Here is a 23,413-nt window from a genome sequence, read left to right as displayed (position 1 = left end):
GCCATCATCATCCCGGAGTGTCTGGATATGCTGTTTCGAGCCACTTACTGATTTAACGTAAGACCAGAACTTCCTAGGATTTTCTGTCAAGTCGGTACATAGAATTTTACTTTTGAATTCACCTAACGCTTCACGCATAGCCCTCCTTACGCTAACTTTGACATTGTTTAGGTTCTGTTTGTCTGAGAGGTTTTGGCTGCTTTTAAACTAGCAGTGAAGCTCTCTTTGCTTTCGTAGTAGTTTCCTAACTTTGTTGTTGAACCACGGTGGGTTTTTCCCGTCCCTCACAATTTTACTCGGGATGTACCTGTCTAAAACGCATTTTACAATTGCCTTAAACTTTTTCCATAAACACTCCACTTTGTCAGTGTCGGAACAGAAATTTTCATTTTGATCTGTTAGGTAGTCTTAAATCTGCCTTCTATTACTCTTGCTAAACAGATAAACCTTCCTCCTTTTTTATTTTCCTATTAACTTCCATATTCAGGGCCGCTGCACCAGCCTTATGATCACTGATTCCCTGTTCTGCACTTACAGAGTCGAAAAGTTTGGGTCTGTTTGTTATCAGTAGGTCCAAGATGTTATCTCCATAAGTCGGTTCTCTGTTTAATTGCTCGAGGTAATTTTCGGATAGTGCACTCAGTATAATGTCACTTGATGCTCTGTCCCTACCACCCGTCCTAAACATCTGAGTGTCCCAGTCTATAACTGGTAAATTGAAATCTCCACCTAAGACAATGATATACTGAAAAAATTTATGTGAAATGTATTCCAAATTTTCTCTCAGTTGTTCTGCCACTAATGCTGCTGAGTCGAGAGGTCGGTAAAAGGAGCCAATTATCAACCTAGCTCGGTTGTTGAGTGTAACCTCCACCCATAATATTTCACAGGAATTATTCACTTCTACTTCACTACAAGATACACTACTACTAACAGCGACAAACACACCACCACTGGTTGCATGCAATCTATCCTTTCTAAACACCGTCTGAGCCTTTGTAAAAATTTCGGCTGAATTTATCTCTGGCTTCAGCCAGCTTTCTGTACCTATAACGATTTCAGCTTCGGTGCTTTCTATCAGCGCTTGAAGTTCCGGTACTTTACCAATGCAGCTTCGACAGTTTACAATTTCAATACCGATTGCTGCTTGGTCCCCGCATGTCCTGACTTTGCCCCGCACCCTTTGAGGCTGTTGCCCTTTCTGTACTTGCCCGAGGCCATCTAACCTAAAAAATCGCCCAGTCCACGCCACACAACCCCTGCTACCCGTGTAGCCGCTTGCTGCGTGTAGTGGACTCCTGACCTATCCAGCGGAACCCGAAACCCCACCACTCTATGGCGCAAGTCGAGGAATCTGCAGCCCACACGGTCGCAGAACCGTCTCAGCCTCTGATTCAGACCCTCCACTCGGCTCTGTACCAAAGGTCCGCAGTCAGTCCTGTCGACGATTCTGCAGATGGTGAGCTCTGCTTTCATCCCGCTAGCGAGACTGGCAATCTTCACCAAATCAGATAGCTGCTGGAAGCCAGAGTGGATTTCCTCCAATCCATAGCAACACACATCATTGGTGCCGACATGAGCGACCACCTGCAAATGGGTGCACCCTGTACCCTTCATGGCATCCGGAAGGACCCTTTCCACATCTGGAATGACTCCCCCCAGTATGCACACGAAGTGCACATTGGTTTTCTTCCCCTCTCTTGCTGCCATATCCCTAAGGGGCCCAATTACGCGCCTGACGTTGGAGCTCCCAACTACCAGTAAGCCCACCCTCTACGACTGCCCGTATCTTGCAGACTGAGGGGCAACCTCTGGAACAGGACAAGCAGCCATCTCTGGCCGAAGATCAGTATCAGCCGGAGACAGAGCCTGAAACTGGTTCATCAGACAAACTGGAAAGGCCTTCCATTCAGCCCTCCGGAATGTCTTTCGCCCCCTGCCACACCTTGAGACGACCTCCCACTCTATCACAGGTGAGGGATCAGCCTCAATGTGGGCACTATCCCGGGCAGCCACAGTCGTAGTCCGATCGGGGGATGCGTGGGATGAGCTGGCTGTCCCCAACAAACCCCCATCCGGACCCCTACAGTGATACCCATTGGCAACAGCCTCAAGCTGTGAGACCGCAGCCAACACTGCCTGAAGCTGGGAGCGAACAGGAAAAAGATATAGTGTATTCAGGTGTTTGTCTTGCAAGAAAATGATTTGAAAGTCATTATTACACACTTTTTAACATGATAAGATCTGAATTATTTATTTATTTATTTAAGTGGTTAAAAAAACGGCATTGTGTCAGGAAATGGTGAAACTTCAAAGATTCATTACAATGAGCAAAAAGTGGCAATGGCTAAAAAGACAGTGCCCTTACACAATCTAGGTAAAATGATGTCATGACGAGAGCCTGAGAGGAGGTCAGCCAAGCTGTTCGGAGAGGTTTAATTTCCCGGAGCTTGTTCCTGTGAAGAGAAGACCAGTGATGGAGCCACCACACAAAGCCACTGCTGTGAAGGGTTAACACCAATCGAGAACATGCCAGGTAGCATGAAGTTAACCTGCCAAAGCAGTAGCCCAAAGAGGGAGGTAACAGAGAGAACAGCACACTCCATATTAACAGTCAAAAGTGTCAGTGAAAAAGGGGGTATACGGTGGATGTCCAGGCATGGAAGACAAAAGGCTTGCATATCCACTGAAGGGGACATCACACTGGTATGATAGTGGTAGTTCAAATGCTTCTGCATAGAGACTCTCAACTGGGCTAGCGTAAAAGGTGCAACTAGCCAAATATATTCCATGATGGCGGATTGTGTTAAGACGGCATAAAATGGATGGACGTGCAGATGAATTTTAAACACCCACAGTCTAGTTTCGAACAGACGAGGGATCAGTATAGATAGAGCAGGGTGGACTGATCTGCTCCCCAGAAAGTATCATTTAGGTAAAATAGGACAATGAGGTATCGGTTACAGAGTGTGGCCAGGTAAGATACATGGGAGGACCAAGAAAGTTTTCTATCAAGCATGAGCCACAGGAATTTTGTAGTTTCAGTGAACGGAAGAGTAACAGCCCCAAGATGTGAAGATGGTGGGAGGAATGCATTGTGCTACAAAAAATTCAAACAAATGGTTTTGTCAGTGGAAAAGCTAAAGCCATTGTTGTTGCTCCACAAGTAAAGACAATCAAGACATCGCTGATAGCACCACTCAAGGAGAAATGCAATAGATCACAAAATTATCAATGAAAAGGGAGCCATAGGTACCGGGCGGGGGACAGTCCATAATAGGCTTACTGGCTGCAGCAAAGTGGACAATGCTCAGGCTGGAGCCTTGAGTCACCCCATTCTCCTGGATAAAGGTGTCCAACAAGGCTGAACTCACACGTACCTTGAAAACTCGATCTTTTAAAAATTCCTGATGGAAATGGGGCAGATGGCCATGGAAGTCCCACTTGTACAGCCTGAATGGAACATGGGTACTCCAGTGTTAAGAGGTATGAGGCTGAGTCGATTGAGGTGGTCACCCAAAAGGGAACCTCTCAGATAGGTTCCCAGAGAGCCCCAAAAGGGTTGGTCGGCATTAAAGTCATCGAGCAGCAGAAAGGGGTGAGGAATCTGTCCTGGCAACTGTGAATGATGAAGGGATGTAAACATTACAAAATGAAATGAGGAAGGGAAAAGCTGACTGCAACAGCTTGCAGCTAGGTGTTCAATGAGATGGTCTGACTATGGACGTCATCTCGAATGAACAGCATGACTCCCCCATCAGATGGAATGCTGTCCTTATGGGGGAAAGTTAAAGTGGACCAGAAGGAACACAGGTGGTCAAAGTGGCTGCAAGGATGCAATTTCGTTTCCTGGAGGCAGAAAACAACCAGATGCTGCATTTCCAAGAGGAGTCATAATTCCTCCTTGTTGAACCTAATGCCACAAACATTCTATTGTGAGAGAATCACAAAAGGGAATGGGGAAGATGGAACAAATGAAGGGCAGTCTCCTTGGTGGCTGCCACTTGCCAGCCTTGAAAGACTCATTGCTACAAGACGCAGAGGCTGGAGAATTCTGTTCCATGAAATCTATGGAGATGTCGGCACTCTCCCTGGATTGGCCTGTAGACTCCAGGGCACAAAACGACAGGTGGTGCGGATCAGTGAAATAGAGGTCGGCCAGGTGAGGGTATCACACAGTGACAATGTTGAAGGGAATCTCCGAGTCGTTGATGGAGAAGACCAATTGTCCTTGTTTGATTTTTAATTAGAGCCTTTATGGTTGGCACACAGACTCAGACATTTGTTGGCCGGAGTGACATAAAAAGTCTTTGTGGGGGGTGGTTCTTTTGTCCTTTATGGCTTGCCAGTTGTGTAGGAGGTGATTTTGCCACAGGGGGCAAAGATCTGGTGGCTTGTTGTGCAGCTGTAGGTGAAGGAGACATGGATCTTACAGAGATACTGCGCGATTTCACAATGGCAGTACCAAATTGTAGGTTGCAAGTATGCATCGCCATGTCCTTTCTGGAGTGAAGTGTAGCAAGAATGGTACTATAACTGCTGGATGGTAAAATGCAGGGCTTTCAACTAGCCAACTTGTGAGCGACAGGGTAGGGTACTTTTTCCTCCACTCAGATCTCCTGGATGGCCTGCTCATTGAGATACACAGGACACTCAGGGGATGAGGCGGCATGGTCACCATTACAATTGATACTACGAGGAGGAGGAGGAGGAGGAGGAGGAGGAGGAGGAGGTGGGCAAGCGTCCCCTCATAAGCATCTCTACCTCAAGTAACACATTGGGCCGTGTTTTGACAGGATGCACAAGGGTGGTTATAACAGTGACACTGGTAGCAATGAATCAGGTTTGTAACGTACTGTTGGACCGTGATGACTTCATAAACTGCCTTACTCTTTGATAGAAGCATTACTCGATCAAATGTGAGAAAAAGAGTGCATGTAGGCACTAAGTTTGCATCAAACTTTTTCTTTACCCGATGGACCGCTGTGACACCTCGGTCAGAGAGATGGTTTTGGATTTCCCTCCAGGTCTGACTGTCAAGCAGCAGAGTGTAAACAACACCACATGAAGAATTCAGTGCATGATGTGCCTCGATACGAACAAAGTAGCCGTGGAGGAGCGAAGCTGTAAGCAGTTGTTGGTGAAGTTGTAAGTTGTTGTTGGGCTTGAAAATCACAACTAGTCTCCAGGAGCAAAATACCATTACGTAAGCGAGAGCAGGATTTCACGGGGTCTGCAATTGCATCAAACCTTTCTCAATAATACATGGACTACATACAGGCCAGGAATATGAAATAAATCAAGGTGAATGGCTTCATCAATTTTGTCAAGAGGAAAAGATGAAAGTAACAAACAGTTGGTTTAAATTACCATCTTGACATTTCTACACATGGAGAGCTCCAGCTGGCCAACCTGACAATATAGTCTGGAGTCAAATAGATTACATTCTGATTAATAAGCATTTTGGAATCTTGGTAATGAGGGTACGCATCTATCTGGGAGCTGACGTTCCCTCATACTATGCCCTACTAGCAGCAGAAATAAAAATAAAGATTACAAATGACAAGAGACATATTCAACAGTGAAAAATAGAATACGATCGGCTTAAAGACAAAGGTGTCAAAAAAAAAAGGGTAACCACAAAAATCGGGGAAAGAATTACAGGTACGCATTACAGGTGCAACTAGAAGAGGGAACTGATATAAGCAGCATATGAGAGGAAATGGAAAAAATTATGACAGATGTTGCAGAGAGTGAAATACACTCCTGGAAATGGAATAAATAACACATTGACACCGGTGTGTCAGACCCACCATACTTGCTCCGGACACTGCGAGAGGGCTGTACAAGCAATGATCACACGCACGGCACAGCGGACACACCAGGAACCGCGGTGTTGGCCGTCGAATGGCGCTAGCTGTGCAGCATTTGTGCACCGCCGCCGTCAGTGTCAGCCAGTTTGCCGTGGCATACGGAGCTCCATCGCAGTCTTTAACACTGGTAGCATGCCGCGACAGCGTGGACGTGAACCGTATGTGCAGTTGACGGACTTTGAGCGAGGGCGTACAGTGGGCATGCGGGAGGGCGGATGGACGTACCGCCGAACTGCTCAACACGTGGGGCGTGAGGTCTCCACAGTACATCGATGTTGTCGCCAGTGGTTGGCGGAAGGTGCACGTGCCCGTCGACCTGGGACCGGACCGCAGCGACGCACGGATGCACGCCAAGACCGTAGGATCCTACGCAGTGCCGTAGGGGACCGCACCGCCACTTCCCAGCAAATTAGGGACACTGCTGCTCCTGGGGTATCGGCGAGGACCATTCGCAACCGTCTCCATGAAGCTGGGCTACGGTCCCGCACACCGTTAGGCCGTCTTCCGCTCACGCCCCAACATCGTGCAGCCCGCCTCCAGTGGTGTCGCAACAGGCGTGAATGGAGGGACTAATGGAGATGTGTCGTCTTCAGCGATGAGAGTCGCTTCTGCCTTGGTGCCAATGATGGTCATATGCGTGTTTGGCGCCGTGCAGGTGAGCGCCACAATCAGGACTGCATACGACCGAGGCACACAGGGCCAACACCCGGCATCATGGTGTGGGGAGCGATCTCCTACACTGGCCGTACACCTCTGGTGATCGTCGAGGGGACACTGAATAGTGCACGGTACATCCAAAACGTCATCGAAGCCATCGTTCTACCATTCCTAGACCGGCAAGGGAACTTGCTGTTCCAACAGGACAATGCACGTCCGCATGTATCCCGTGCCACCCAACGTGCTCTAGAAGGTGTAAGTCAACTACCCTGGCCAGCAAGATCTCCGGATCTGTCCCCCATTGAGCATGTTTGGGACTGGATGAAGTGTCGTCTCACGCGGTCTGCACATCCAGCACGAACGCTGGTCCAACTGAGGCGCCAGGTGGAAATGGCATGGCAAGTCGTTCCACAGGACTACATCCAGCATCTCTACAATCGTCTGGTTCTGTCAGTGTGATCATGTGATGTATCTGACCCCAGGAATGTGTCAATAAAGTTTCCCCTTCCTGGGACAGTGAATTCACGGTGTTCTTATTTCAATTTCCAGGAGTGTATGTTACAAGCAGAAAACACCAAAGAAATATTGGATGACAGAAGAAAGAAGAAAATATAAAAACTAAAGAAACCTGTTCACATGTAGGGATACGCAGAAAGTCGAGAAAGGAGATAAGAGCAGCAAAAAATAAATGGTTGAAACAACAGTGTGAAGAGTTGGAACGACTGCAGCAAATACACAATGACTTCAGATTACACAATAAGATAAAGGAAACAGCTGGTACATTACATAAAAAAAACCTTCTGAAATATAGAAAATGACCAAGGAGGAACACCACAGAATGATTAGCAAAAGAAAACTTTCTGGGAGGACTACATTAACAATCTTTTTGAAGATGAAAGACCTGAAATAGAAAATAAAGTTGAGGAGGGTCTATCAGGTCTTGCCATCAAAACTGTCAAAATCAAAACAGCAATAGGAAAGGCAAAGGATAGGAAAGCAGTTGGTCCAGATCAGATACCAGTTGAAATGTTGTGAGTATTAGATGATAACAGGATCTTACTTCTCCAAAAAGTATTTAATCACATTTATAATATGGGAAAATTTCCTGGCAAATGGCTGTCGTCGCACTTCATTCCTTTGCCCAAGAGGTTTGCACAGGGTACATGTATGGACAAAGAAACAAAATTCCCGGGTTTTTCCCAGTTAAAAATACACTTTCTCCTGGGTGAAAATATACTTTTTCCTTGTTAAGTGACAGTATACTCTTCCTTGGAACTGTAAAAGTTAATCCTTTGAATGGTTATGGTTTTATACACCGGTGTAGAATTTCCCAGCACTTTAGAAAACAGAACTCAGCGGGGGGGAAAACAATACATTTTGGAAAGATGTTTGATGTGCAGCAACATGTACACAGCATATTTTAGTATTACCAAAGTATAAATTCAAATTCCACCAAACACCATGTTACTTTCCAAAGCATTCAAATAAAGATTCCAATGCAGTTTTGTAAGCCAGTCATAGGCTTGCCTAATATTGCAGCAGTTCTAACACACACCAAATAAACAAGACTGTTCTGGCACAAATGGTCATTTTCATAACACGACAGAATATAATTCACGAAGTACCAGTATCAATTGCCTACTAGGTCTACTACAAGCAAAAAGTTTTATGTTAGGAAATAGTTTCACATTTCATTTACACACTCCACCTTCTGAAGCATGAAATTAAAAAGTAGTAGTAAGAAATTTTTATATAAATTTGGAATCATCATATTCTTCCATAATTTGTGTGATGTCCCCATTTCTTTCCTTCCTCGTTCAAGCAAACAATCTTGTCTTCACTAATTCTGTAACTATTCCTGCCAGTGTCAAAACTTATTCACTAGTTACCTACATTAACCCTGCCACAATCACCGGTTTAGTTGTTGTTGTTGTGGTCTTCAGTCCTGAGACTGGTTTGATGCAGCTCTCCATGCTACTCTATCCTGTGCAAGCCTCTTCATCTCCCAGTATCTACTGCAACCTACATCCTTCTGAATCTGCATAGTGTAGTCATCTCTTGGTCTCCCTCTATGATTTTTACCCTCCACGCTGCCCTCCAATACTAAACTGGTGATCTCTTGATGCCTCAGAACATGTCCTACCAACCGATCCCTTCTTCTGGTCAAGTTGTGCCACAAACTTCTCTTCTCCCCAATCCTATTCAATACTTCCTCATTAGTCATGTGATCTACCCATCTAATCTTCAGCATTCTTCTGTAGCACCACATTTCGAAAGCTTCTATTCTCTTCTTGTCCAAACTATTTATCGTTCATGTTTCACTTCCATACATGGCTACACTCCATACAAATACTTTCAGAAACAACTTCCTGACACTTAAATCTATACTCAATGTTAACAAATTTCTCTTCTTCGAAAACGCTTTCCTTGCCATTGCCAGTCTACATTTTGTATCCTCTCTACTTCAACCATCATCAGTTATTTTACTCCCCAAATGGCAAAACTCCTTTACTACTTTAAGTGTCTCATTTCCTAATCTAATACCCTCAACATCACCCAACTTAATTCGACTACATTCCATTATCCTCGTTTTGCTTTTGTTGATGTTCATCTTATATCCTCCTTTCAAGACACTATCCATTCTGTTCAACTGCTCATCCAAGTCCTTTGCTGTCTCTGAGATTACTATGTGTTCATACAACACGTTTTCCATGCTACTCCCAGAATAGGACTTCAGCAGCTGCTTGCTGGGGACTGTACAACTGGCCCTTACTAGTGTAGTGGTCTGGCCACAAATTTTCTATCAAAATTTCATTTTCTTGGATACACCGAGAAGATAATACGTAATCTTTCTTACCTGTTAGTCTGAACCTAAGGATTTCGCTAGTAATTATGACAACACTGATAATTCACATACCCAGTCAACCACAAAAACATCTATTGGCATTCACCGTTCGGCTTCATCCCGCTCAGATCTTATAGCCCCTTCCCCTTTTGTCTGTAGGATAGTTTATTTCTAGATGCGACAGGCATTCCCCTGGCAGAGACATCATGTACACTATGCATGCATTCAAAAATCAACTTATGATTCATTCAGAAATCAACTTAGAATGTGTTCAAGAACCAACAGGGATGGACTTCAAAAATCATATTAATAATCGATAGATCAACTTGGGCTGGATGCTAGGTGCTTTGTGAAACAAGGTTTACTTGCTCAAGAATATAAATTTGGTACCTCCCCCCCCCTCCCCCCCCAAATGCTGCCCAGGGCAGATACACTGGTTTGCCTCCCCCACCCCCCACCCCTCAATCTGGGCTTGTTGCTCTTGCCTGAATGTGGCAGCTTAGGTGCGCTATAGAAGTTTTCCAGGTAGCATCTGGCTGCTTGCTGCTATTACTTATACAGCTAACTGCCACACTTCTGTAGCCAGAAGTGGGAGGAGGTACTAATAACACGCGACTCAACTGCGCAAATGCGTGAGCTCACTCGCAACTACTCAGTCAAATCTAAACAGTAGTGATGCACACTCATCGGAGGCAATTTGTTATTATGAAGCACTGTGTAGTCTTACTTAAGCCTTTGACACATTTTGCTGTTGTCAGTTGTTTGTATGAGTACTGTGTTTTGTTTTTGTATATAGCACATTTCCTTTGCAACTTTTATTTTATTTTCATTTTTTTTCTCTCATTCATGTTTTATTGCTACAGTATTATCCTGCAGTAGTGATATACAGTAATATACTTTCTTAGAGTATTGGTTCTTAACAAAGTCACAATAATTTAACTGAAAATGGAAACAATGAAAAATTCCCGGCATTCTAAAAAATTCTCAGGTTTGTCCCGGCTTTCTCCCAGATGAAATAATTCCTGGGTTTTCCCCAGATCTCCCGGTTGTCCCAGGTCATATACACCCTGAATGCAACAGAATGCCAAAATTACAGACTAATCAGCTTAATAAGCCATATATACAGATATTTTTCAAGATCATTCAATACAGAACCATTGCGAAGTGTGAAAGAGATGTGGGATTCACACAGACTGGATTTAGAGTGGGTCTAGGTATGAAGGAAGTCTTAGTCACAATTCAAGTATTGTCAGCCACTGTAGCTGAGTAAACAGCACACCAGCTTGTCATGCTGGGGGGCCCGGGTTCGATTCCCTGCTGGGTCAGGGTGTTTGTGTCATCTTCATCATTTCATCCTCAACAACGTGCAAGTCACTGAAGTGGCATCACCTCAAAAGACTGTCACCAGGCGATCAGGTCTACCCGCCGGGAGGCCCTCACCACATGACATTTCATTTCAGTGTAAGTATTGGTTCAGAAGTGCTACCATCAGAGGAAGTATGTAATGCTACGCTTCACAGATTAGGAAAAAGCATTTGACAGAATGCAACACCATAAATTTGCAAAAATTCTGAGAAGACTTGATGGAGACAGAAAAGATATTCACTGTATAGAATATCTCCATTGCTATACACAGCTGATGTTAAAATTGGCAGTCAAGTGACAGGTGCACAAAGAATCTGCAAAGGAGTTAGACAAGTATGTGTGCTCTCACCACTCCTCTCTAATCTGTACTTAGAACATATAATCCAGAAGATGCTTGAAGACCGTGAGATAGGTATCAAAGTGAATGGGGTATGGATTAACAACATAAGATGTGGGGATGACACAGTCTTAATTGCTGATAATATGAATGATCTACAAGACCTTCTTACTGCAGCAGGAGAACACAGTAGGAATATGGGTCTTAGTATCAACACCAAAAAGTTAAAACTTATGATAGACACTCACAGTTCAAACAAACATCACAATGTCGAACTAATGCATAGTGATCAAACTACTTAGAGTCCTAGATATGCGAAAACTGGTTGTCCAACATGGAAATTAGATGTGGAATAAAGGATGCCTGCAGTACATTCATGAAATCTGACAAAGTGTTTACAAGCGTTGATTTTGATCCTAATCTCAAAATCAGATTTATAAAGATCTACATGAAGTCATCACTTTTGCATGGCATGGACAGTTGAATGCTGAGATTTTTTATGGCTACCTACAGTTCGTCACTGGTCTTCAAAAACATTAAAAATACACCATAACCTCATGTCTAGCGCTCTCCCCACCCTCCACCATCTTACAAACTATCATATGGACACCCTTGTAGCAGACCAGGGCACAGCCTGCCCTTAGTCTGCACACATCACATACTACTGTATTCTAGTCCTGCCATAAGCATATCCTACCCCATAAGAGGCATGGTCACCTGTGAAAGTAATGTAATTGAAAGAATTTTAAGAAAAAGCAATAAATCTGTGAAAAGTGACTTGCAAAATGTTCATTCCGCTAATTCCTTAGAAATGCTCATCAGTTTGGGGCTGTCAGACCAGGTTAGATTACTAGAAGAGGTGGGTAAGAACCAACAAAGAGCATTGCTCTTCATCACAACCCATTTAGTAAGTGTAACAGCATTATGGAGATGCTCATCAAACTTCCACTGACTGACGTGATGGGAGTCGTTTTTGCATTGTGAGAAAGACCACAGTTAAAATTCCAAGAGCTTACTTTGCAAGAAGAGTCAGACATTTTGTTACTTTTTCCTCAAAGACATCTGGCAAAGTGACCATAAGGAGAAAATGGAGAAATAGGAGCATGACAGAGTCATGTATGGACCACAAAGTGCCCTCACCATTTGGAATAAGATGTCGATGCACACACAGCCTTTTATGTTGGCATGGCCACAAACCAGGTGTCCACCAGAATGAATGGTCACTGTAAAATTTCTGTCAAGAAATGTTGAACTTCCAGTGGCAGAACATCCTTGGATACCACATGCTAAAGCCCCCCCCCCCCCCCTTCCCCAGATACCCTTTCAAAAGGACTAAAATGGTAAACTTTCTTACATCAGGCTGCAGAGAAATTATACATTAACGACATTGTTAGCAAAAGCAGGTAATGATGTAAGATTTTGTCTGTATCTGGGGCATTTATAAATGCCACGTTGGTACTCCTTTTAAGAGTCATGGTAGCCAATCTCACAGGCTTTTCGAATCATAACTAGAATATCGACCTGTAAATTGTTGAAAATGTGAATGTTTTAGGAAGAAAATATGTAAAATAGTCTTATGCGGTGAGATTTTAAAATACATTTTGAGAAGACACTGCTTTCCTTGTTAGGCAGTGATATAAAATCGTTTGTTCACTTACATATTCAGTCTTGAAGAGGTTAAAATTAAGTGTAGAATCTTGTTAGAATATCAGAGTTGAAATGAATCATGAGGTTTTTTTTTTAATTTACTGTGTCCCCACCTCTGGGGTTTCAAGGAACATACGTCATTCTTGCGCACTTGCATATTTTCTATTACAACAGAAACACCTGGGTGGAATACAAGCAATGGAAGAAGTGATTAAAAGGTGTAATATGTTTGAGGATCAAGATTAAAATGGCAGACATGATGAAAGTATGCAAAAGAGTGTTGGAAATGAAATCGTGTGTGCTCAAATGCACCATTAAGGTGCAGACCTGCTTCTGTAAATAGTGAAAATTGTGGTATTCCTGACTGTTGGACAGGGGAACAGAAAGAAGATTTCTGTAAGAGGAATGAGTGGTTGAGAGGGAGAAATAAGAAACTGGGGTGCCAAAGTTGCAAGAAAGTTGGGATGTAGGGGCTAGAAAGATGTAAAGGAATGACTATTTCATAATAGTGGTCAACAATTTCAGTGTGTTGGTTCAAATGGCTCTGAGCACTATGGGACTCAACTGCTGTGGTCATTAGTCCCCTAGAACTTAGAACTACTTAAACCTAAGTAACCTAAGGACATCATACACATCCATGCCCGAGGCAGGATTCGAACCTGCGACCGTAACAGTCGCACGGTTCTGGACTGCGCGCCTAGAACCGCGAGACCACCGCGGCCGGCTCAGTGTGTTTGTTTCGAGAAATCAAAACAGGCCAGATGACATCTTTCCAAAAGAAAATCTTTAAACACAAAGAAAGTTAAACACATAAAGATGCTTTGAAAATAGTAGCTGCAGAAAGTGAAAAAACTTTTGGAATCTGACTGTATTGAAGCACGGGAGAATGACAAGTCAGAAATAACTAATGTTTTCGGAACTGTCAACAAAGTTGCCAAAAGGAATCAACCATTAAATGATTTTGAGTTGGAAACTAATGTTTTAGTAGTGCTATGAGTGAGATGACCAGAGGCAACACTGATAGAAAATTGTATAAAAGTATCTTGAAGAAAATCACCAGTAATGACTTTATTTTGGAGGAGGAGGTGATAGAGGAGACAATGATACAGTTCAAGGGGCTATCTGTCAGAAAGGGAATGAAAATATGTATACTGCTAAGTGTAGTTCCAGTGATCCAACATCATTTTACGAAAGGTTACACAAACAAATGGAAGTAAGACTTTTAAGTGATATAGATGCTTTTTCTTCATTGACTAAAGTAATGGCGCCTTCTTACTGGCCTGCCACAGCACTAACTTTTGGTGAGGAAAAAATAAAAAAATATGTCAAAGACTAAGATTTCCCTAAAGACAAGTAATCAGAGGTTTTCCAAAGTTCCTTGAAGAAAAGAAATCTTCATCTTCTCTACTTCCTCTGATAAACACAATTAACTGCATACCAATACCCACCAATGAATGTGAGGGGGAGTTATTACATATAAACCTTTCTGAAGTCCATTTGAAACCTGCTTTAAATAACCAGGTTCATCTGTATGGAACATCTTTTAACCTTAATTATAGATATGTGGGGCAGCCGAGAGACGTGCCAAGATAATCTGTGAAATTGCGATAAATGCTGTGTCCAGATGATGCTGTGGTTAAAGCAACTGCCGAGTAAGCAGGAGATCCGGGGTTTGAATCCCGGTCCAGCATACATTTTCACTCATTGCCACTGACATCAACATTTCCTTTTGTTTCCTTTCTCCACCGTGAAGCCTTAATTTACATAACACAATTATAGTCCACTTACTTTATAGAATGCATTCCACTAAACATAACTGCTTGCCTTAGAAAAATATAAACAAATAATACCTCTAAAACACCAATGAAAATAATTATTTAAACTCTACACCAAATTACTCATGGTGGACTAAGGGGAATCTTGAAAAACAGAGCTGCGCATTTTCAGAACAGGATTTCTTCAAGGATTGTAAGTTGTCGTATTCTGCCTTGTAGAATGGAATTAAACTCTGATACCAAGGTTTTGGTTGCTTTTCAGTCTGTGCGTGAAACTTTTTATCAACAATAACATAGAACTCTCAGGAGTCACTGTAAGTGGTGCAACTGTTGATAATTCTAGAACTAGTTCTAAACTGACATGTCCCATATTTGCCTCATCTCCATAGAACATTTCTTTCTGTATTCTTTACCGAGAGATGTATGAAGCTCTTAGAACATAATACTATACATACAGAATCCATTGGTATCAGAATCTCAAACTTACCGGAAGTGGGCTTTGATTGTTTTTCCCTGTATGCTTTAAACAGTACGGGCGTCCATTTTGAAAGTCACTGCAAAAACATGACATTAAATCATTTGACATGGACAAGTACAAAATATAATTTTCTTTATTGTCAAATACTATATTTTCGCATATTATACAGCAGTCGAGTCATCTGTTTGCCATGAGTCATCTGTGTGCCAAAGTCAAGTAGTCTTTACAGACATTCTTTGTGCAGTCTTGAGGGCAGGAGCTGCATGAAACCTGTACAGATAGATCAAAAGTGTTTCAGCCTCTTTAGCGTTTTAATCCAACCATACAAAATTATAAATGTAAATAGACTTACGTAAATTATGATCAATCAGCGCAGAACAGAAATAATGGCAACATGTTCACCCCTCAAGAGTAACTGCGGAACATGTCGCTCAAGGAGCTCCTCTTTTTTGCCAGATTTCAGAACCAGTACAGTCCGACCCGTTGCAGGTGTGCTTTCTACCAGTGTACCACAAGAACCTTACAAAGAGCGTAATTGAAAGATATAATACCACTTTAAAAATGTTTAGTTTACTTAATATTTATGATTGTTTCCTTGATATTACACTGGAGCACCAAAGAAACTGGAACAGGCATGCGTGTTCAAATGCAGATTTATGTAAGCAGGCAGAATATGGTGTTGCTGTTTGCAACAGCTATTTAAGACAACAAGTGTCTGGTGCAGTTGTTATATCGGTTACTGCTGCTACAATGGCAGGTTATCAAGAATTAAGTGAGTTTGAATGTGGTGTTATAATCAGCGCATGAGCGACGGGAAACAGCCTCTCCGAGGTAGTGATGAAGCAGGGATTTTCCCGTATGACCATTTCACGAGTGTACTGTGAATATCAAGAACCCGGTAAAACATCAAATCTCCGACATCGCTGCAGCTGGAAAAAGAGCTTGCAAGAATGGGACCTACAATGACTGAAGAGAATCGGTCAACATGACAGAAGTGCAACCCTTCTGCAATTTGCTGCAGGTTTCAGTGCTGAGCCATCAACAAGTGTCAGCATGCAAACCATTCAATGAAACATCATCGATAAGAGCTTTTGGAGCTGAAGGTCCACTTGTGTACCCTTGATGACTGCATCACACAAAGATTCACGCATTGCCTAGGTCTGTCAATACCAACATTGGGGTGTTGATGAGTGGAAACATGTTGCCTGGTTGGGCGAGTCTCATTTCGAATTTTACTGAGTGGATGGTTGGGTATGGGTGTGAAGACAATCTCATGAATCCGTGGACTCTGCAAGTCAACAGAGGGCTGTTCAAGCTGGTGGAGGCTCTCTAATGGTCTGGAGTGTGTACAGATGGAGTGATATGGGATGCCTGACAAGTCTAGATACAATTCTGACAGGTGACATTAACATATGCATCCTGTCTGGTCCTGTCGCATTCATGCCCATTGTGCATTCCGACAGATTTGGGGAATTCCAGCAGGACACTGCAACACCTCACACATCCAGAATTGCTATAGGGTGGCTCCAAGAACACACTTCTGAGTTTAAACACTGCCGCTGGCCACCAAACTCCCCAGACATGTACATTATTGAGCATATCTGACAAGCCTTGCAACATGCTGCTCAGAAGAGATCTCCATCCCTTATACTCTTACGGATTTATTGACAGCCCTACGGGATTCATGGTGTCTTCCCTCCAGTACTACTTCAGGCATTAGTCGAGTCCATTCCACGTCATGTTGTGGCACTTCTGCATGCTCACGGGGGCCCTACATGATATTAGGCAGGTGTACCAGTTGCTTTGGCTTTTCAATGTATATACGCTGCATTTTCTGTTTATTTACTTACTGTCACTATTGGCTGAAAGGAAGAAAATAAGAGGGAAACAAAATTTAAACAGATTAATAGTGTGAGATATATTTTTGTTACAATATTTATGACAATTTGACGAATAATTAAAGTTTCTCTGGACTTTGGTTAAACTGTGCAGTATCTGCACTCTGCTTCACTCAAATTATTTTTGTTTTACGGTATTAAACATTTTAATTATTGGACCCTAATTACTTTTTGGAGCCACACTCAATTTATTAATTCAAGTTTCCTTAAATTTACAAGCTTTTGGAATTATGATTATAAAACATGAAATAATTGCACTGACTGTTCCCACTGATACACTTGGAAAACCCAGCTCCACTTACACAGTTCATAGTATACTGGAAAAATGATGAAAAGTGTCAGACACTTCAGAGGAGCCACCTTAATTTACTATATAAAAATTATTATTTATATGCATCAATTTCATTGTTATTGTTCTTAAGTTGTGATATAAATGCATCACTATAATATTGCCTTAGTGAGAGAGACTGCTAACAAAGTATTTTAATTTATGGTGTACTTCCAAGTGTTTTGCTGAGTTCTTGTTTCCATTTTATGCATGGTATTTCTATGACCAACCCAATCATTTTCTTCAGGCGTTGTGATTTTGCTGTTATGTGTACTCCCTGCTTGGTCTCCAACCAGACTGTGAACTGTCTACATTTACATCTACACAGATACCCCACAAGCCACCATACGGTGCGCACTGAAGGCTACCCCATATCATTACTAGTAATTTTTTATCCTGTTCTACTTGCAAATAGAATGAGGGAAAAATGACAGAGTTGGGGAATTCCAGCAGGACACTGCAACACCTCACACATCCAGAATTGCTATAGGGTGGCTCCAAGAACACACTTCTGAGTTTAAACACTGCCGCTGGCCACCAAACTCCCCAGACATGTACATTATTGAGCATATCTGGCAAGCCTTGCAACATGCTGCTCAGAAGAGATCTCCATCCCTTATACTCTTACGGATTTATTGACAGCCCTACGGGATTCATGGTGTCTTCCCTCCAGTACTACTTCAGGCATTAGTCGAGTCCATTCCACGTCATGTTGCGGCACTTCTGCGTGCTCACGGGGGCCCTACATGATATTAGGCAGGTGTACCAGTTGCTTTGGCTTTTCAATGTATATACGCTGCATTTTCTGTTTATTTACTTACTGTCACTATTGGCTGAAAGGAAGAAAATAAGAGGGAAACAAAATTTAAACAGATTAATAGTGTGAAGTATATTTTTGTTACAATATTTATGACAATTTGACGAATAATTAAAGTTTCTCTGGACTTTGGTTAAACTGTGCAGTATCTGCACTCTGCTTCACTCAAATTATTTTTGTTTTACGGTATTAAACATTTTAATTATTGGACCCTAATTACTTTTTGGAGCCACACTCAATTTATTAATTCAAGTTTCCTTAAATTTACAAGCTTTTGGAATTATGATTATAAAACATGAAATAATTGCATTGACTGTTTCCACTGATACACTTGGAAAACCCAACTCCACTTTCAGAGTTCATAGCATACTGGAAAAATGATGAAAAGTGTCAGACACTTCAGAGGAGCCACCTTAATTTACTATATAAAAATTATTATTTATATGCACCAATTTCATTGTTATTGTTCTTAAGTTGTGATATAAATGCATCACTATAATATTGCCTTAGTGAGAGAGACTGCTAACAAAGTATTTTAATTTATGGTGTACTTCCAAGTGTTTTGCTGAGTTCTTGTTTCCATTTTATGCACGGTATTTCTATGACCAACCCAATCATTTTCTTCAGGTGTTGTGATTTTGCTGTTATGTGTACTCCCTGCTTGGTCTCCAACCAGACTGTGAACTGTCTACATTTACATCTACACAGATACCCCACAAGCCACCATACGGTGCGCACTGAAGGCTACCCCATATCATTACTAGTAATTTTTTATCCTGTTCTACTCGCAAATAGAATGAGGGAAAAATGACAATCTACATGCCTCACTATTTCTCGTATCTTATCTTCGTGGTCCTTGCGAGCAATACATGTTGGTGGTAGTAGAATCATTCTGGTATTGTTGGCCTTGCACCGCTATTTATAGCAGAGTTCAATTCCTGATGCTTCCTACACTCTTCGATGTTGTTCTGTGTTTTGGAGCTCACACTGATATTCTGTGACATGCAAATTCTCTCACAAGGGAACCTCCCCATCGCATCCCCCTCAGATTTAGTTATAAGTTGGCACAGTGGATAGGCCTTGAAAAACTGAACACAGATCAATCGAGAAAACAGGAAGAAGTTGTGTGGAACTATGAAAAAAATAAGCAAAATATACAAACTGAGTAGTCCATGCACAAGATAGGCAACATCGAGGATAGTGAGAGCTCAGGAGCACCGTGGTCCTGTGGATAGCGTGAGCAGCTGCGGAACGAGAAGTCTTAGGTTCAAGTCTTCCCTCGAGTGAAAAGTTTACTTTCTTTATTTTTGCAAAGTTATGATCTGTCTGTTCGTTCATTGACGTCTCTGTTCACTGTAATAAGTTTAGTGTCCGTGTTTTGCGACCACACCGCAAAACCGTGCGATTAGTAGACGAAAGGATGTGCCTCTCCAATGCGAACCGAAGGTCATAGGTCAACCGATGCCTCCACAGGAAAACACGTCTGATATATTCTATACGACACTGGTCACGGCATGTGCATCACATGACAGGAATATGTTGTCGACCCACCTAACTTGTACACATGGCGAATGGGTAAAAAGATTCTTCTACCTTGCCCGATTTAGGTTTTCTTGTGGATGAGATAATCACTCCCAAAAAACTGATGAAAACATAAAAAATTAAACTTTTCACTTGAGGGAATACTTGAACCAAGGACCTCTCATTCCGCAGCTGCTCATGCCGACCACGGTGCTCCTGAGCTCACACTATCCTTGATGTTGCCTATCTTGTGCATGGACTACTCAGTTTGTGTATTTTGCTTATTTTTTTCATAGTTCCACACAACTTCTTCCTGTTTTCTCAATTGATCTGTGTTCAGTTTTTCAAGGCCTATTCACTATGCCAACTTATAACTAAATCTGAGGGGGGTGTGATGGGGAGGTTACCTTGTCAGCATTTCCCTGTCCTGGTCAATATGACGAAAGACAAGATTTTAGTAAAATTAGTGCTGAATCACAAGTGTTGTTTAAATTGCAACTGCCACCCCGTTATTAGGTTTTGTGATAACTTTATTTTGGTAGACTCCTTAACTGTTGGTGGGGAGGCTTGCATGCCTCAGCGATACAGATGGCCGTACCGTAGGTGCAACCACAACGGAGGGGTATCTGTTGAGAGGCCAGACAAACGTGTGGTTCCTGAAGAGGGGCGGCAGCCTTTTCAGTAGTTGCAGGGGCAACAGTCTGGATGATTGACTGACCTGGCCTTGTAACAATAACCAAAACAGCCTTGCTGTGCTGGTACTGCGAACGGCTGAAAGCAAGGGGAAACTACGGCCATAATTTTATCCCGAGGGCATGAAGCTTTACTGTATGGATAAATGATGATGGCATCCTCTTGGGTAAAATATTCCGGAGGTAAAATAGTCCCCCATTCAGATCTCCGGGCGGGGACTACTCAAGAGGACGTTGTTATCAGGAAAAAGAAAACTGGCGTTCTACGGATCGGAGCGTGGAATGTCAGATCCCTTAACCGGGCAGGTAGATTAGAAAATTTAAAAAGGAAAATGGATAGGTTAAAGTTAGATATAGTGGGAATTAGTGAAGTTCGGTGGCAGGAGGAACAAGACTTTTGGTCAGGTGAATACAGGATTATAAACACAAAATCAAATAGGGGTAATGCAGGAGTAGGTTTAATAATTAATAAAAAAAAAATAGGAGTGCGGGTAAGCTACTACAAACAGCATAGTGAACGCATTATTGTGGCCAAGATAGATACGAAGCCCACGCCTACTACAGTAGTACAAGTTTATATGCCAACTAGCTCTGCAGATGATGAAGAAATTGAAGACATGTATGATGAGATAAAAGAAATTATTCAGGTAGTGAAGGGAGACAAAAATATAATAGTCATGGGTGACTGGATTTAGAGAGTAGGAAAAGGGAGAGAAGGAAACATAGTAGGTGAATATGGATAGGGGCTAAGAAATGGAAGAGGAAGCCGCCTGGTAGAGTTTTGCACAGAGCATAAATTAATCATAGCTTACACTTGGTTCAAGAATCATGAAAGAAGGTTGTATACATGGAAGAATCCTGGAAATACTAGAAGGTATCAGATAGATTATATAATGGTAAGACAGAGATTTGGGAACCAGGTTTTAAATTGTAAGACATTTCCAGGGGCAGATGTGAACTCTGACCACAATCTATTGGTTATGATATGTAGATTAAAACTGAAGAAACTGCAAAAAGGTGAGAATTTAAGGAGATGGGACCTGGATAAATTGAAAGAACCAGAGGTTGTACAGAGTTCCAGGGAGAGCATAAGTGAACAATTGACAGGAATGGGGGAAAGAAGTACATTAGAAGAAGAATAGGTAGCTCTGAGGGATGAAGTAGGAGGATCACGTAGGTAAAAAGACGAGAGCTAGTAGAAACCCTTGGGTAACAGAAAAAAACATTGAATTTAATTGTGAAAGAAGAAAATATAAAAATGCAGTAAACGAAGCATGCAAAGAGGAATACAGACGTCTCAAAAATGAGATCGACAGGAAGTGCAAAATGGCTAAGCAGGGATGGCTAGAGGACAAATGTAAGGATGCAGAAGCTTATTTCAGTAGGGGTAAGACAGATATTGCCTACAGGAAAATTAAAGAGGTCTTTGGAGAAAAGAGAACCACTTGTATGAATATCAAGAGCTCAGATGGAAACCCAGTTCTAAGCAAAGAAGGGAAAGCAGGAAGGTGGAAGGAGTATATAGAGGGTCTATACAGGGGCGATGTTCTTGACGACAATATTATGGAAATGGAAGAGAGGTAGATGAAGATGAAATCGGAGATACGATACTGTGTGAAGAGTTTGACAGAGCACTGAAAGACATGAGTCGAAACAAGGTCCCGGGAGTAGACAACATTCCATTAAAACTACTGATGGCCTTGGGAGAGCCTGTCCTGACAAAACTCTACCATCTGGTGAGCAAGATGTATTAGACAGGCGAAATACCCTCAGACTTCAAGACAATCCCAAAGAAAGCAGGTGTAGACAGATGTGAAAATCAACAAACTATCAGTTTAATAAGTTACAGCTGCAAAATACTAATGCAAATTCTTTACAGACGAATGGAAAAACTGGTAGGAGCCGACCTCGGAGAAGATCAGTTTGGATTCCGTAGAAATATTGGAACACGTGAGGCAATACTGACCTTACAACTTATCTTAGAAGAAAGATTAAGGAAAGGCAAACCTACGTTTCTAGCATATGTACACTTAGAGAAAGCTTTTGACAATGTTGACTGGAATACTCTTTTTCAAATTCTAAAGGTGGCAGGGGTAAAACACAAGGAGCGAAAGGCTATTTACAATTTGTACAGAAACCAGATGGCAGTTGTAAGAGTCGAGGGGCATGAAAGGGAAGCAGTGGTTGGGAAGGGAGTGAGACAGGGCTATAGCCTATCCCCGATGTTATTCAATCTGTATATTGAGCAAGCAGTGAAGGAAACAAAAGAAAAAGTCCTGAGTTGGAATTAAAATCCATGGAGAAGAAATAAAAACTTTTTGAGGTTCGCCGATGACATTGTAATTCTATCAGAGACAGCAAAGGACCTGGAAGAGCAGTTGAACGGAATGGACCGTGCCTTGAAAGGAGGATATAAGATGAACATCAACAAAAGCAAAACGAGAATAATGGAATGTAGCTGAATTAAATTGGGTGATGCTGCGGGAATTAGATTAGGAAATGAGATGCTTAATGTAGTAAATGATTTTTGCTATTTGGGGAGCAAAATAACTGATGATGGTCGAAGTAGAGAGGATATAAAATGTAGCAACCTGTCTCCACTGTTGTTCATATTATTTATGGAACATATGTTGAAAACAATAGACTGGCTGGGTGTGATTAAGATATGTGAACACAAAATAAGCAGTCTTGCGTATGCGGATGACTTAGTTGTGATGGCAGATTCGATTGAAAGTTTGAAAAGTAATATTTCAGAGCTAGATCAGAAATGTAAGGAGTGTGGTATGAAGATTAGCATCTCCAAACCGAAAGTAATGTCAGTGGGAAAGAAATATAAACGGATTGAGTGCCAAATAGGAGGAACAAATTTAGAACAGGTGGACAGTTTCAAGTACTTAGGATGCATATTCTCACAGGATGGCAACATAGTGAACGAAATGGAAGCAAGGTGTAGCAAAGCTAATGCAGTGAGTGCTCAGCTACAATCTACTCTCTTCTGCAAGAAGGAAGTCAGTACCAAGACTAAGTTATCTGTGCAACGTTCAATCTTTCGACCAATTTTGTTGTATGGGAGCAAAAGCTGGGTGGATTCAGGTTACCTTATCAACAAGGTTGAGGTTACGGATATGAAAGCAGCTAGGATGATTGTAGGTACTAGTAGATATGGAACAATGGCAGGAG

The 23,413-nt window shown here is 42.1% G+C and overlaps 1 protein-coding gene across 3 annotated transcripts in view; it reads right to left on the bottom strand.

The window, feature by feature from the left end:
• Positions 1–15,092: 15,092 nt before the first annotated feature.
• Positions 15,093–23,413, bottom strand: part of LOC126336980 (U7 snRNA-associated Sm-like protein LSm11) — a 124,861-nt gene continuing 116,540 nt past the window's right edge. For all 3 annotated transcript variants that reach the window (XM_050001215.1, XM_050001214.1, XM_050001216.1), the window contains 2 exons: positions 15,330–15,496; positions 15,093–15,247 (listed from right to left, as the gene is read on the bottom strand). In XM_050001215.1, coding sequence (XP_049857172.1) covers positions 15,345–15,496 — 152 coding nt within the window. In that variant the 3' untranslated portion in view covers positions 15,093–15,247; positions 15,330–15,344. The remainder of the gene's footprint in view (positions 15,248–15,329; positions 15,497–23,413) is intronic.

The sequence above is a fragment of the Schistocerca gregaria genome, chromosome 2, assembly GCF_023897955.1.
Source record: "Schistocerca gregaria isolate iqSchGreg1 chromosome 2, iqSchGreg1.2, whole genome shotgun sequence".
Classification (NCBI taxonomy): Eukaryota; Metazoa; Arthropoda; class Insecta; order Orthoptera; family Acrididae; genus Schistocerca; species Schistocerca gregaria.
This window is presented reverse-complemented; position numbering and strand designations above follow the sequence as displayed.